General features: G+C 48.4%; 1 protein-coding gene across 1 annotated transcript in view; it reads right to left on the reverse strand.

Moving 5' to 3' along the window:
- The window catches only part of mmp25b (matrix metallopeptidase 25b), a 68,156-nt gene that overhangs the window by 25,349 nt on the left and 25,978 nt on the right, over positions 1-16,829 (reverse strand). The window contains exon 3 of the mRNA XM_060939410.1: positions 117-249. Within this exon, the coding sequence (XP_060795393.1) occupies positions 117-249 (133 nt within the window). The remainder of the gene's footprint in view (positions 1-116; positions 250-16,829) is intronic.

Consider the following 16,829-nt stretch of genomic DNA (forward strand, 5'->3'; position numbering starts at 1 on the left):
ACACACATTAGAAATGTGCCTACATGCCCATTTCTCAAACACATAAGAAAACTGGTATATTGCTGTATTATGAAGAGACATCTCCATATTTTCAGTGTACAAAATAGCAATTTTACCAAGTTTGCCTGTCTCCTTCAGGCCTGCAAACCTCTGCATTCGTCTGATGGCCCTCTCTATCCCTTCTTTGGTCTGCAGTCTCCCTGTTCGTGGATCAGGAGGAGGGAGGTACCCATATCTGCTCAGCCAATCCTGAGGCAAGCAGAGTAGAAATTGAATCCAGATTTTAAAAATATCAGAGTTGTAGGGATTTCGGACTGCCCAGCCACAAAGATGGCAGCATAAGAGAAGTTCACCCCCAACAATAGCCCTGCAAACTTGGTAAACTCACTTTAAAGTTGAACTTAAACTACAGATAAGGGTGAAATTATGACGAGAGACAGGCAGAATAAAGTCAAAACCAGGAAATATGCACAGAATGCTGATTCACACGATAACCCCAGCCGTGAGCCGTCCCTAGCTAGCTGCAGCTTGCCAGCTAATGCTAACAGAGAAGAAGGCGAGGACGCCGACATGGAGGTCAGTCTGAACACCATACTTGCAGAGATAAAAAGTTTCCGACAAGATAACAAGCAACAACTGGGAGAAATTAAAAGAAGAAATCAGCAAAACCAAACTGAGGCTCGACGAGGCGGAGGAACGAATTTTGAACACAGATGAGAGGCTACAGTCTGTGGAAGAAATGATGAAGAAGCTAATAAAACTCCAGACTCACCTGGCAGCAAAACAAACAGACCAAGAGGGAAGGTCTAGATGAAATAATGTCAGGATTTACTCTGTAGCGGAGGGGTCTAAGAATGATTCCACATGAATGATAAGCTTTGTTGAGGACCTGCTGAAACATAACTTAGCCCTGCCACCTGATATGGATCTCCAGATCGAAAGGGCGCACCGTGCGCTTGGACCAGCACCACGAGAAGGAACCCTTCTGAGATCTATTATTGTAAAGTTTCTGAGCTACAAAACCAAGAGGAGATTCTCTGAATAGCATGGCAAAAGAAGGGCTTTAGTTGGAAGAATAAGCAAATTAATCTAGACAATGGCTATGCACCAAGTATACTTAAGAAAAGACAAGAATACATGGACGTGAAGAAGATCTTGAAAGAAAAGGGGATACGATTCCAAACACCCTTCCCGGCCAGACGACGAGTCTTTTATTTTTTTTCCTTTTTTTATCAGACATCTAATTTATTGGGTTTGTTTACCTGACATGTTTCGACGTACAACTTCCGTCTTCCTCAGAGTGTCACCGGATGTTAATTGGTGACGCATCTTTTATCAGCTGCTGTTTCTGAAGGCGTGGCCTTCCTGTCTGGTTTGACAGGTCGGTCACGCCTTCTACTGTCTGTTTGTCCCCTGCAAGATGGCACTCCAGGTGTGGGAGAGCATGTATGCTCCCTCATCCCGGTTGATGGTCCTCGGGCTTCGCTTACGGATCTCCATGGCCTCCCTGATCCAGCGCTGATGTTTGTTATCTTTTTAATATAAGACATAATGAACGTAATCGAAAGACGAGTCTTTTACCCGGATGGGACCCGCACCTACAACACTGCTGAAGAGGCAACAAAGGAGATGGCTGAGAAGGGGCTACCGGTCACCGTGCTCAAACCACCCGAGTCCGTATTGGAGCAGCTCCAGAGGCTGACATGGACTGTTAGCGGGAGACAGGGACAAACATGAGAGCGCATACAACGAGGGTCAACATTCAAAGACAAGCTCCAGAAATTCAGCTGGGACCCATCGCAGAGAGATCAGGATACGGCTGAGTAACAATGAACATGCATACTGCTTAAATGTGTACTTCACATACTGTAACATGTTATGTTTGAACATGCTAAAGCTGCCTTTTGCATACAGTAAGGACTCTCTCTACACTTATGTAAACTACAAATGTGATGAATAGGGCTGACTCTGCTTAACAACCCCGACCCCCCGCTATATCTCATCTCATTCTCATCTCATTATCTCTAGCCGCTTTATCCTTCTACAGGGTCGCAGGCAAGCTGGAGCCTATCCCAGCTGACTACGGGCGAAAGGCGGGGTACACCCTGGACAAGTCGCCAGGTCATCACAGGGCTGACACATAGACACAGACAACCATTCACACTCACACCTACGGTCAATTTAGAGTCACCAGTTAACCTAACCTGCATGTCTTTGGACTGTGGGGGAAACCGGAGCACCCGGAGGAAACCCACGCGGACACGGGGAGAACATGCAAACTCCACACAGAAAGGCCCTCGCCGGCCCCGGGGCTCGAACCCAGGACCTTCTTGCTGTGAGGCGACAGCGCTAACCACTACACCACCGTGCCGCCCCCCGCTATATCTGTGCAATGTTTTACTTTTTTAGTTATGGAAAGCCACAGTTGATAGGAATCAACAAGTCGGGGGGTGAACTTGTGTCAGAATGGATGAGGTTTTTCTTGAAGCCACAGTAAATGAGGGCCCTCACTTAAAAAAGAGGCTATCCCTCATACAGGCTGCTTTGAACCATCTCACACAGGGTTTCTTTTTAAACCCCACTTTTGGAAGTTCTAATGGACATTTCAAGGTTTTAAATCCTGCTATTAGTTACTTTGTTCAATGTATTGCTGCTGCTCCATGCACCTTATATAAAGACGGTGAAATGTCCTATCACAACAGTAATGGCAAATTATTCTCATAATGTAGAAGTGATCTCCTTTAATGTGAATGGAGTACTTAATCCAGTTAAGAGAAGTAAAATATTATCAAAATTGAGGAGGGATGGGGCACAGGTGGCTTTCCTGCAGGAAACACATTTAACAGAGATGGAACACTTAAAACTAAAAAGAGGAGGATTTAAACATTTATTTTGCTCCTCTTATAAATCAGGCCACAGAAGAGGAGCTGCCATTCTAATATCAAACCAGGTCCAGTATGAACATATTTCAGAGTCCAAAGATAGAGAAGGTTATTCTGTGATGGTCATAGGAAGGATTAGAGGGTTGATGGTTACACTCTAACATATATGCCCCTCCAGGAAGTAATTGGTCCTTCTATAAAAGATTGTTTGATATGATGTCTACTGAATCCCAAGGAGTGCTTATATGCGGAGGAGATATGAACATAAGGTTGTCCAGGATGGATTCATCCCAATGTAACCCAGAACACAGTAATTCCACAATTAACAAAGTAAATTCTATCATGAAAGAAATTGGTATTAATGGTGTTTGGCGGGATCTCTACCCAACTAGCCAAGATTACACCCATTTTTCTTCACCACACTCCACCTACTCAAGGATCGATTATTTTTTTTTTATATTTAAGAGAGACACATTCAGAATCCAATCATGAAATATTGGAACTATTGACATGTCAGATCACTCACCGATAGAGATGATAATTAACGTTAGTAATAATCCAAAATCTACACAATGGAAACTGAATTCAAACATTAATTAACCCCCAGGTAAAAGAAGAAATGAAAAAGGAAATAGAAACCTATTTTAAAGAAAACAATAATGGAGAGGTGTCCCCACCTATTGTGTGGGATGCATATAAAGCAGTATTAAGGGGGAAAATAAATTTCCTGCTCCTCAACTCTAAAGAAACTCAAAACAAGAGAGGCTCAATAATTTGTACAGTAAACTTAAGGAATTACAAAAAAGAAAAAACATAAGAGCAGAATCAAATAAGGCAGTAGCAATTAAAAAATTGCAAAATGAGATAGATGAGATATATTCTGATGAAATTAAAAATAAATTGATATTTCTGAAACGGTTATTATGAGGCAGGAAGTAAAGCTATAAAACTATTGGCACATAAATTAAGGAATCAGCAGGCGGACAATACTATAAATAAAATAAGATGTCCTAAAACAAAGAAAATACAATATAAACTAGAGGAGATCCAAAGTAGTTTTGAGGAATATTATAAAGAATTATACTCACAACCAAGACTAGATAATGAAAATGAAATGGATAATTTCCTTAAATTTTTGAATCTACCTCTAGTCACACAGGAACAAAACAAAGCACTGGTTACTGAGATTACTGATGAAGTTAAGGCGGCAATAGTGAAACTTAAGCCACATAAAAGCCCGGATGGCTTTATGGCCGAATGGTATAAAACTTTTAGCGAATAGATAACCCCAAGACTGCGCCAGACTTGTAATTGGGCACTCAAAAAGGGAGAGATCCCCCCCCCTCATGGAAGGAAGCCGTAATTTCAACAATACCAAAAGATGGTAAAGACAAATTAGACTGTAAACAATAAAAATGGAAAGCGTTGAACCAGCACTGCAGGGGGGCGTGTCCTCAGCAGGCCAAGAGGAATTACTGCTACTGCCATCAAACCCAGCAGCTTCTGGGCTCTGTGAGCCGTAACAAGACTGCCCAAGCGGAAATACTTCAGCATTTCGATAAAGCTGTCCACTCTCCGTGCAGTGAGAGACGCAGTCATGCCGACTGAGTCGAGGAAGATGCCAAGGAATTCCACCTGTTGGCGGGGTTGCAGGTTGCTCTTCTTGTGGTTGACAGTGAAGCCCAAGGATTGGATGTGGGCCAGAACTGTGTCTGTGTCGCGCGCTACCTGCTCTCAAGAGGGGGTGCAGATGAGCCAATCGTCCAGGTAGGGTAGGATTTTTAGACCTTGAGCCTGGAGGGGGGACAGCACGGCTGATACCATGCGAGTAAAAACCCTTGGGGCCAGGGAAAGGCCAAAAGGAAGGACTTGGAACTGGAACACCCTGCCCTGGAAGGCGAAGCGCAGGAAGGGCCTGTGTTCTGGGCAGATTGGCACATGGAAATATGCATCCTTTAGGTCCAGAGATGTGAACCACTCCCTCTGCCGGATGGACTGCATCACTACTCTTGTGTGGACCATCTTGAAAGGCAGCACCTTGAGATATCAGTTCAAGGGCCTGAGGTCGAGAACAGGCCGATGACCGCCGTCTTTTTTGGGAACAATAAAATACTTGGAGTAGAACCCAGTGAGCTGTGCGTTGGGCAGTACTTCTGAGATGGCCCCTTTTAGACGTAGCTCTTGAACCTCCTTGATGAGTACGGACATCAAAGCTGGATCTTTTACAGATGTTACCCTGACCCCTGAAAACGTAGGTGGTCGCTGTCGAAATTGCAATTGGTAGCCGCAAGCCATCGAAGCCACGACCCAAGGGTCCCCTCCCAGGAGGTCCGTGACAGCTGGGAAGGTCAATCGACGGGCGACCCAAGACTCCTATGCAGGACCGCTGCCGCGGCCTGCATCCCTGCCTGTGCCCCGCTGCAGTCCTCTTCTTCCCCTGGGTCGGGGATTTGGGGCCGTGCTTCGGTCGGGTGCATGAAATCGCCAGTCCCGTGGGGCCACCGGGTGATTGCCTGCTGGGCTGCCGTAGCCTATACCTACCCATAGGCGTCCAGCTGGCAGTTGAAGCCGACTTACAGCACACATGCTGGACAGCTTCCCTAGATGCCGCAGTGCGTTCGGCACGATCAAGCACCTCCTGGGATCCTGGGTGAAAGACATGCCCAGGCACCACGGGGAGGCTCAGCAGCTCCTGCTTGATGGCTTCCGGCAGGGAGGTTTGTGCTAGCCAAACCATCGCTGTGTGGGGAGTGTAGAGGGATAGCACATCCACACTGCCCCGCCCATCCCCCCCTCACCATCACTCTCAGGTCTGGATGAGAGGGTACCCCCCTGGCCCAGGGGCAGGGAAGTAGATGACAAGCCCTGTTGACCTTCCAGCCTGTCCATCCTCTGTGACAGAGCCTAGAGAACCAAGAGGATCTGGAGCGACTCCGTGTTACCACTTTCCGTCACCGTAGCTGAGGCAGGGCGTTTAGCAGATCTGGGCGCCTCTCTTTGGGCAGGCCTGTGGGGGGACTCCCGCTGCTGGTCACATGAATGCTTGCGTTTGTGCTTATTGGAGAGGGATGGCTGGTCGGGGGAGCATCGCCTCTCTCTCCGGCTCTCACGCACATGGCCACCCACCTGGCTGGCCAGGCACTGTCTTTCCCCCCTGGAGAGGTCACAGGCTGCACTGCAGGGGTTGTCCACGTCCTCCAGCACGTGGGGTACCCCCCTGGCCCAGGGGCAGGGAAGTAGATGACAAGCCCTGTTGACCTTCCAGCCTGTCCATCCTCTGTGACAGAGCCTAGAGAACCAAGAGGATCTGGAGCGACTCCGTGTTACCACTTTCCGTCACCGTAGCTGAGGCAGGTTTAGCAGGTCTGGGCGCCTCTCTTTGGGCAGGCCTGTGGGGGGACTCCCGCTGCTGGTCACATGAATGCTTGCATTTGTGCTTATTGGAGAGGGATGGCTGGTCGGGGGAGCATCGCCTCTCTCTCCGACTCTCACACACATGGCCGCCCACCTGGCTGGCCTGGCGCTGTCTTTCCCCCCTGGAGAGGTCGCAGGCTGCACTGCAGGGGTTGTCCACGTCCTCCAGCATGTGGACAGCTCCAAAGCACATTGGACACTCCTTGTGCCCATCTCTGGAACTCATTGAGGCCCTGCAAATCCTGCAGTAGTGGGAAGCCATCATAGCCACACAGAGGCCTAGGCGATCTGAAGTCTGAAGTCCTCCTCTAGTAGTCCACCAAGGTATTATGGTGGCCTGCACCAGCGTGCGAACGCACTTAAAGGGCGCACACTAGCCCCACCAACTGCGAACAGCAATATAGGGTATGCCACAGGATCACAATAGTGGCCTGCCCCAGCATGCGAATGCACTTAGCAGGCGCACACTAGCCCCACCAGCTGTGAACAGGGGTATAGGGCGTGGCAGAGGAGGGTGTCACCGAAGAGCACTGTCGTGGCCTGCACTTGGATGCACCTGATGGAAACAGAAAAAACACAGTACACAGTATTATGATGGCCCGGACAAATGCAGTTAGTGGGTGCATACTAGCCCCACCCACTGCAGACAGTGGTATAGGGTGTGACACGGGAACACTGCCGAGGCCTGCACAGCATGCAAACGCACCTAGCAGGCTACCAGAGTGAACAACAACAACAACACAACACAATAACAGGTGCACACCAACACACAGTATGAAACTCAAATAACAAAATCCACTTACCGTGGCAAACTTAGGACAATACAAACATATAGCGCTAGGTGGCCTTTAACAGCAATCTGATGGGCTCACACGATTTCTGGCTGTGACAACAGCAGTAAAAAACACAGAACATCGGTATTACGGCAGCCCACACCAGCACGCGAACACACTTGGTGGGCTCGCACTAAGCCCACGGCTGCGAACAGCAGGATAGGCACACAGTGGTAATAAACTCAGATTACCCGGAAATCTAGCGCATACAGTATAACGTTGTGGCAGCGGGGGCGTGGTCAAGCGCCGGTCTGTGACAGGAGGGCGGAGCCAGGGAAGGTGAGTGGCAGAATCGCTACACCCGATGGTAATTAACCTGTGTTTTGTGTGTGTTTTCCCAGTAACCGCTCCCTATTTAAGGAGGCAGAGAGGAGGTAGAGGGAGCGCAACCCGGGAGCAGATGCAGAGTGTGTGTGTGCGTGTATATGGGCTTACGCCACAGTAGACTGAAAAGTTGCGTGAATAAATAGCCTTCTCTGCCTCGAAGCGTGTCCTGCCATCTTCTGTGCTCCACCCACACATTAATAGCGCTACAGTGGTGCCTAAACCTGGGAAAGGTGGAGCACCAACTTGGCAGCCCCATGGAATCCTCCCCGTTCGCGGACTTGGTCCACGCCCTCGCCACGGCTCAGCAGAGCCAGCACCAGGCACTCGTCACGCTCCGAAAGGAGCAGGAGCGACGCTTTGAAGCCCTGGTGCTGGTCCAGCAGGAAGATCGAGAGGCATTCCGGCATCTCCTCGCGTCGGCGGGGTCCACCAGCGCCCCGGCCGCGGGCCCGTCTCCCCTCACCATGACCAAGATGGGCCCGCAGGACGACCCCGAGGCATTTATCACCTTGTTCGAGCAAGTCGCCGAAGCCTCGGGGTGGCCGATGGAGCAGCGCGCGGCGCGCCTCCTCCCCCTCCTCACGGGAGAGGCGCAGCTGGCCGCACTACAGCTCCCCGCTGACCGCCGGCTGGCCTACGCCGACCTTCGCCGGGCCGTCCTCCAGCGCATGGGGCGCATGCCTGAACAACAGCGCCAGCACTTCCGCGCGCTGCGGATGGAGGAAGTCGGCCGGCCATTCGCGTTCGGCCAGCAGCTCCGGGACGCCTGCTGGCGGTGGCTGAGGGCAGACGATCGCGACGCCGAGGGAATCATCGATCAGGTGGTGCTGGAGCAATTCATCGCCCGCTTACCAGCCGGAACCGCGGAGTGGGTCCAGTGCCACCGCACGGCGTCGCTGGATCAGGCCGTAGAACTGGCGGAGGATCATTTGGCGGCTGTTCCGGCGGCAGGACAGCCAACAACGCTGCCTCTTCTCTCTCTCTTTCTCCCCCCCCCCCGTGTCCCGTCCTCGCCCCATTCCCTCACCACGGAGGCGGGGGCCGGCTCCACCCCAGCCGGCCCGCCGCACTCGTGGTGCCCTCCCGTTTCTCCCTTCTGTGTCTGTCTCCCCCCCCCCCCCCCTCAGGTGAGTGAGCCCCAGAACACAGCTGCAGAGGGAAGGCCCGGGCCGGTTTGCTGGCGCTGCGGGGAACCGGGCCACCTGCAGCAACAGTGCGCAGCTATGGAGGTGGGGGCGGTGGTGCGGATCCCCGACGCGCCAGAAGCTGCCCTCGATCAGGCCGGAGCGTATCGCATACTGGTAAGTGTACAAGGGGCTACATATCAGGCGTTGGTGGATTTGGGTTGCAATCAGACCTCGATCCGCCAAAGCCTGGTGCAAGCCTGGTGCATTGGGGGGAGCACAGGGGGTGAAGGTGTTGTGTGTGCACGGGGATGTTCACAGATACCCGTTGGTGTCGGTCCACATATATTTCAAAGGGGAAAAATCTATAGTGAAGGCGGCGGTTAATCCTCGCCTTACCCACTCTTTAATTTTGGGGACTGATTGGGCGGGATTTCAGGGTTTAATGGCACGCCTAGTAAAGAGTGGGTCCTGCCGGTTGACAGGGAAGGGTACCGGTGTCGCTTTGGCTGGAGCGGCGGTCGCAGAGCCGTCTACGTCATCTCCGCGACAGAGTGAGGAGCCGCCGGCTCCTCCTCTTTCTATTGGGGAATCCCTTGCGGATTTCCCACTGGAACAATCGCGAGACGAGACTCTGCGACACACGTTTGACCAAGTAAGAGTAATCGATGGTCAAACGCTCCAGTCGAACGCCACCCCGTCCTTCCCCTATTTTTCCATTTTGACAGATAGATTATACCCAGTGACGCAGGACACTCAGACGAAAGAGCGAGTCACCCAGTTATTAATTCCAAAGAGCCACCGGGAATTGGTATTCCAGGCGGCTCACTTTAATCCCATGGCTGGACACCTCGGGCAGGATAAGACACTAGCCCGGATAATGGCCCGATTCTATTAGCCGGGGATTCGCGGCGACGTCCGTAAGTGGTGTACGGTGTGCCACGAATGCCAGTTAGTAAACCCAGCGGCCATTCCAAAAGCGCCCTTGCGCCCCCTACCATTAATCGAGACCCCGTTCGAAAGAATTGGGATGGATCTCGTCGGGGCATTAGATCGGTCAACACGAGGGTACCGCTTTATATTGGTTCTGGTGGACTATGCAACACGATACCCGGAAGCGGTGCCTCTTCGCAATATCTCAGCACGCAGTATTGCAGAGGCCCTCTTCCACGTCATCTCCCGTTGGAATCCCGAAAGAGATTCTGACTGACCAAGGCACCTCGTTTATGTCACGAACACTAAGCGAACTGTATGGGCTACTGGGTATTAAGCCGATCCGCACCAGCGTTTATCACCCACAGACGGACGGTTTAGTTGAACGGTTCAATCGCACCCTCAAAAATATTATCAAAAAATTCGTAAGTGAGGACGCACGTAACTGGGATAAGTGGCTCGAACCCTTGTTATTTGCAATGCGAGAGGTCCCTCAAGCCTCCACGGTGTTCTCCCCGTTTGAATTATTATACGGGCGTAAGCCACGTGGCATCTTAGATGTACTGCGGGAAAATTGGGAGGAGGGACCTTCACAGAGCAAAAATGAAATTCAGTACGTTATGGACCTGCGCGCAAAACTCCACATGCTCACCCACCTAACTCAGGAGAATTTGCGGCAGGCCCAGGAACGGCAGGTCCGCCTGTACAACAAGGGCACGCGCCTTAGAGAGTTCACTCCGGGAGATAAGGTACTCGTCCTGTTGCCCACGTCGAGCTCCAAATTAATTGCCAAGTGGCAAGGACCCTTTGAGGTCACACGGCGAGTCGGGGACGTTGACTATGAGGTTAGGTGAATGGACAGGGAGGGGGCACTACAGATCTACCACCTCAATCTGCTGAAACTCTGGAACGAGGAGGTCCCCGTGGCATTGGTGTCGGTAGTTCCGGAGAAGGCGGAGCTGGGGCCGGAGGTTCAAAAAGGGACATTGGCAGCACGTACCTCTCCGGTCCCCTGTGGAGACCACCTCTCCCCGACCCAACTCACGGAGGTCGCCCAGTTGCAGGCCGAGTTTTCGGATGTGTTCTCGTCCCTGCCCGGTCGCACTAACCTCATAGAACACCACATAGAGACGCCCCCGGGGGTGGTAGTGCATAGCCGCCCTTACAGGCTACCCGAACACAGAAAAAAGGTGGTTCGGGAAGAACTTCAGGCCATGCTCGAAATGGGCATCATCGAGGAGTCCCACAGTGACTGGAGCAGCCCGGTGGTCTTGGTTCCCAAGGCCGACGGCTCGGTCCGGTTCTGTGTGAACTATAGAAAAGTCAACGCGGTGTCTAACTTCAACGCGTACCCAATGCCTCGTATTGATGAGCTGCTCAATCGACTAGGCACGGCTCGCTTTTACTCGACACTGGATTTGACGAAGGGATATTGGCAGATCCCCTTGACTCCATTATCCTGGGAGAAAACGGCCTTTTCCACACCATTTGGCTTACACCAGTTCGTCACACTTCCGTTTGGGCTGTTTGGGGCGCCCGCTACGTTTCAGCAGCTGATGGACAGGGTCCTCCGGCCCCACGCCACCTATGCGGCCGCTTATTTAGACGATATTATCATTTATAGTAATGACTGGCAGTGGCACCTGCAACACCTGAGGGCCGTCCTTAGGTCGCTGAGGCGGCCGGGACTCACTGCCAACCCAAAGAAGTGTGCGATTGGGCAGGTGGAAGTACGGTATCTGGGCTTCCACTTGGGCAACGGGCAGGTGCGTCCCCAAATTAATAAGATAGCAGCGATTGCGGCCTGCCCGAGGCCCAAGACCAAAAAGGGGGTGAGACAGTTCCTGGGGCTGGCTGGCTACTATCGTAGGTTTATACCTAATTATTCGGGCGTCACCAGCCCACTGACTGACCTCACTAAAAAGGGGGCGCCAGATCCGGTCCAGTGGATGGAGCAGTGCCAGCGGGCTTTCTCTGAGGTAAAGGCTGCACTGTGTGGGGGGCCATTTTACACTCCCCTGACTTCTCTCTCCCTTTTATGTTACAGACGGATGCGTTGGACAGAGGGCTGGGGGCCGTTTTGTCCCAGCAGGTGGAGGGGGAGGATCGCCCAGTCCTTTACATCAGCAGGAAGCTGTCAGTGCGTGAGGGGCACTACAGCACGATTGAGAAAGAGTGCCTGGCGATCAAGTGGGCGGTCCTCGCCCTCCGTTACTACCTGCTGGGGCGCCCTTTCACCCTCTGTTCGGACCACGCGCCCCTCCAGTGGCTCCACCGCAGGAAGGATGCCAACGCGCGGATCACCCGTTGGTATCTGGCACTCCAACCCTTCAACTTCAAGGTGTCCACAGGCCGGGGGCGCAGATGGTCGTGGCGGACTTCCTCTCTCGTCGGGGGGGGAGTCGGCTGCAGGCCGGACGGGCGCCCGGCCTGAGTCGGGCGGCGGGGGTATGTGGCAGCGGGGGCGTGGTCAAGCGCCGGTCTGTGACAGGAGGGCGGAGCCAGGGAAGGTGAGTGGCAGAATCGCTACACCCGATGGTAATTAACCTGTGTTTTGTGTGTGTTTTCCCAGTAACCGCTCCCTATTTAAGGAGGCAGAGAGAGAGTAGAGGGAGCGCAACCCGGGAGCAGATGCAGAGTGTCTGTGTGCGTGTATATGGGCTTACGCCACAGTAGACTGAAAAGTTGTGTGAATAAATAGCCTTCTCTGCCTCGAAGCGTGTCCTGCCGTCTTCTGTGCTCCACCCACACATTAATAACGCTACAAACATAAACACAAAGGATACCTGAAAAAACAAGCTTACAGCCTACTGGCAAATGCACATAGCTCAGAAATACACAAACCACAACAATTCTCGGGGACACAAGGCACCTGTACCATGCAGGTAACGAATTAGTGAAATGTGAAGCAAAGAAATCAGGATTTCTTACCTCACGGGTCTCTTACTTACGGCCTCGTACGAGGTGATCAAGGTGAGAGACTGAACCGGGAGCAATCTCTGCTATTTATAACGTGAGTCATTCTGCTTCCAGAGGTCATGGACATGACTTTGTTGACATATGGTCTCGGTGATAGGCAGAAAGAAGGTGATCATTTCTTTTTTTAGACCGTAGTGACGGTCAGAGTGAGGTCGAAACAGATCTACATCCTCGCACTGTTGGAGGGAATTTGAATGGAAAAATGTCATGAGATTTTTCATTACACCTGCCCAGAAGAGATATCAAGGTGTTGGAATGAATTGTTGGAGATTATGTGGAATATATGTAGGCAATCATATATTTTGGGACTGCCCCAAAATTATATCCTACTGATGGAAAATTCATAAATGTTTGGAAACAGTATTTCAAATCACTATTCCATTTGATGCTCTGACAATGCATATGGGTACTATAACACTGAATCTTCAGACTAAAGCAGACAAATATCTAATGAGAATATTACTTACTGGAGGGAAAAAAAGCTGTGATGAGGAAGTGGTTACAACCAGATGCTCCAATATTTGAAGATTGGTTAAAAATTATTTATGAAATTTACACAATGGAGAGACTAACCTTTTCTATAAGAATGCAAATAGAAAAATTTAGGGGAATGTGGTCAAAGTGGATTGGGTACATCATTTCACAGAGACTTAACCTGCTTTAAGGGAAATTGCCATTTTCAAAGGACTATGAGGAGCAGACTTGTATAGATAAATGAGTATGTATGACATTGTTTGTTCAATTGTTTACAGTTACTAACAGTAAAATAGAAGGGAGAAAATAGAAGGGAGACAAGCATTATTTTGACTAAGTTTAATGCCATTATTTAGGTTATACCTGCATTACTATGTCTCATCTCATCAGCTCTAGCCGCTTTATCCTGTTCTACAGTCGCAGGCAAGCTGGAGCCTATCCCAGCTGACCATGGGCGAAAGGCGGGGTACACCCTGGACAAGTCGCCAGGTCATCACAGGGCTGACACATAGACACAGACAACCATTCACAGTCTCATTCACACCTACGGTCAATTTAGAGTCACCAGTTAACCTAACCTGCATGTCTTTGGACTGTGGGGGAAACCGGAGCACCTGGACCTTCTGCTCCTCCTACTCAAGCGAGTAGGACGCTTCTTTGCTTTGCTCCTGCTTTCTTAATCTTTATTTCTATACTTTACTTTCTCATTGAATTTCCACTATTTTATTTTTTTTATTTTTTATCTTTATAAGCTTTTAATTTAATTTTAATTTAATTTCCACTTTTTTTTTTTTTAAATGCCAGGAAGCAAAAAATCCTGCAGAAAATGCATGGAATTAGAACAGAGGATTTCTATTCTGGAATCAAAGATTAATGCTCTGCCAAAGACGGACGAATTAAAAGCGATATCTCAGGAAAGGAGTACTGAAATAGTGGCTGAGAATGCAGAGATTGCACTCTGACAGACTGAGGACATTGCAGACCAAGTGGAAGAATTCATAACTCAACCTGTAAGTACTGAAAACTGGCAAATGATGGGTGCTAAGCCAAAAAACAAAAACAGAAGAGTAATTACTTCAACACCAGCTCGTTCTACAAATTACAATAGGATCTACAATCCTATGGAAAATCCACAGCCCATAAGGCTTCAGAACAAATTTGAATGCCTCAGGGATGTGGAAGAGGATTTGTCAAGCGGACAAACACATAGTAAAAAGAGATCACACCAAGATCGAAGAGCTGTGAGAAGAGGCAAAAAGCAGCTCGTAACACCACCTGATCCCACAACCCTTGTTCTTGGTGATTCCACTGTAAGACAATTAAAAGGTTATGAGATGATTATTTGTTGTCTTCCAAATGCATCCATCTCTGACACCAAAGACAGCATTTTGAAACTCATGTCCGAGCATAAAACTATTAAACGTATCGTTGTGCATGCGGGAGCAAATGATGTTTTCAGAGAACAGCTGTTTGTCCAAGATGATTTCAGAAAACTTTTTTCTGAGCTCTATAAGACTGGAATTCAATCTTTTATCAGTGGCCCACTCCCAGCGAGAGGAAGTTTTGCTTTTTCTCGACTCTTCAGTCTTAACACCTGACTTGTTCTTCATTTGGTATGAATTTCATAGACAATTTTAACCTTTTTTGGAATCGCAAAGAATTTTACAAGCCAAATAGCACTGAACTCAGCTGGATTGGAGCCAAAGTCTTAGCAGACCACTACAAACTTGCAATCTTTTCTCAGCCAGCACCGAGGAAAACAGTTGATAAGATGTCGCAGACTGACATAGTTACAAAGCCTAAACAATCATCTTTGCAAGTCGTCATCAAGGACACACAAACATCTGACTTGCAGGCCTCCCAACATTCAAGGACAGACGACTCCACTTCTCCTCGGATGGATTTCCCAAATAGCATGAAAAAATTGCTCCCAATGGCTACACTTTCCTTTTCCAGCCCAAATCTGTCGCGACAAGCAGTGTATCCAGTTCATCAAAATTGTGTTCGTCCTGGACTTTCAGCTGGCTACAAATCTTTTTCACCATCCAAAAGATACATGTCATCTCCAATCCTTTCACCCTCAAACCAAATGGAACATTTAGAAAGTCTTGTTTGATGTACTCTGGGTCCTTGCAAATGGTAGTGTTAAAAAAAAGCTGGGACCCGATGTTGACACTATTCCTGTGTTGATAAGAAACAGAAAACATAGAGCACATTTAACCCTGGGGGTGAACCAATCTAATCTCCTTCCTGTTTTAAAACAGCATCAGAGTGCACAACCAAATATTGCTTCTAGAATTTCTGTAAAGCTAGCTCTTCTGAACATTAGATCACTTTTAAACAAGTCATTTTTAATTAATGACCTTATTTGTAAACACAATCTTGATTTTTTGCTTCTAACTGAAACCTGGCTGGATCAAGCAAATAGTGCTACTACCCTTATCGAAGCAGCTCCCCCAAATTTTAATTTTTTGAATGTTACCCGACAAGGGAAAGGTGGAGGGATCGCAAATATATTCAAAGTCTCTTTTCAATGTAAACAATCCTCACTTGGTGATTTTACGTCCTTTGAACACTTATGTGCACTTGTTACATGCTCTCCTAACATATTATTATTAACTATTTATAGGCCTCCGAGACATTCAGCCAAAGTCTTTCTTGAAGAGTTTGGTGAACTGTTATCAGTCATTTGCTTAGAGTTTGATTGTCTCATTATATCTGGGGATTTTAACTTGCATGTAGATAATACTGATAACATTTATGCCAAAGAACTATTTGCAATTATTGATAACTTTAACCTGGTACAACATGTACAGGGACCGACCCACTCTCGTGGTCATACTCTTGACCTCGTCATCACAAAGGGTCTTACTGTTTCTTATACTGTTGTTGACCTGGCCTTATCTGATCATTTCTGTGTTTTCTTTGAAGTTTCTATGTCTCCTCACATTCAGAATAGCTCAACGACTATAGGTAGGAGAGTCATAAACGACAACATGTGTTCTTTTTGAGCAAGCTCTCTCTCAGAACTCAACCAAAATTTCAGACTCTGTAGATGATTTACTGGTATTTTTTAATTTAAATATGACCCAAATTATGGATGATATTGCTCCATTCAAAATAAAAAGAGTGAATGATGAGCAGAAAGCACCATGGAAGCAGTACCCGGCTGTTAAACTGCTAAAGAGAGAATGTAGAAAGACTGAAAGAAAATGGCGCAAATCTAAACTTCACATCCATTATCAAATCCATAAAGAGATGCTTTGTAATTATAATTATGAAATTCGTAAAGCAAGACAGTCTTTCTTCTCCAACATCATCAGCAGGAATATGAACAATGCCCGTGTGCTATTTTCAACAGTAGAGAAGCTAACTAATGCCCCACCACAATTAGCACCTGAACTTCTATCAGTTAATAAATGCAATGAATTTGCATCTTTTTTCAAAGGTAAAATTGATAAAATAAGGCAGAATATTTCTCATAATATATCTCAGTTGCAAAAATTGAAAAACTGCAATCACCAATGACACAGATAGATAACTTCAACACAATGTCAGAATTTTGTTTAATTGATTATGAGACTCTTGAAAAAAACTGTACAAAATCTCAGTTCTTCAACATCTGAACTGGACATTCTGCCCACCAACTTTTTTAAGTCTGTTCTTCATCTTATAATTACAGATGTGCTTCAAATTATGAATACATCCTTGGAGACTGGCGTTGTTCCTGTGTCCCTAAAAAAAGCTGTTGTAAAGCCCCTTCTTAAAAAAAAATAATCTGGATCCTTCAGTGTTAAATAACTACAGGCCAATATCAAATCTACCATTCATCGGGAAAATCCTGGAAAAAATTGTCTTCAATC

Source organism: Neoarius graeffei, chromosome 14 (genome assembly GCF_027579695.1).
Source record: "Neoarius graeffei isolate fNeoGra1 chromosome 14, fNeoGra1.pri, whole genome shotgun sequence".
Taxonomy (NCBI): Eukaryota; Metazoa; Chordata; class Actinopteri; order Siluriformes; family Ariidae; genus Neoarius; species Neoarius graeffei.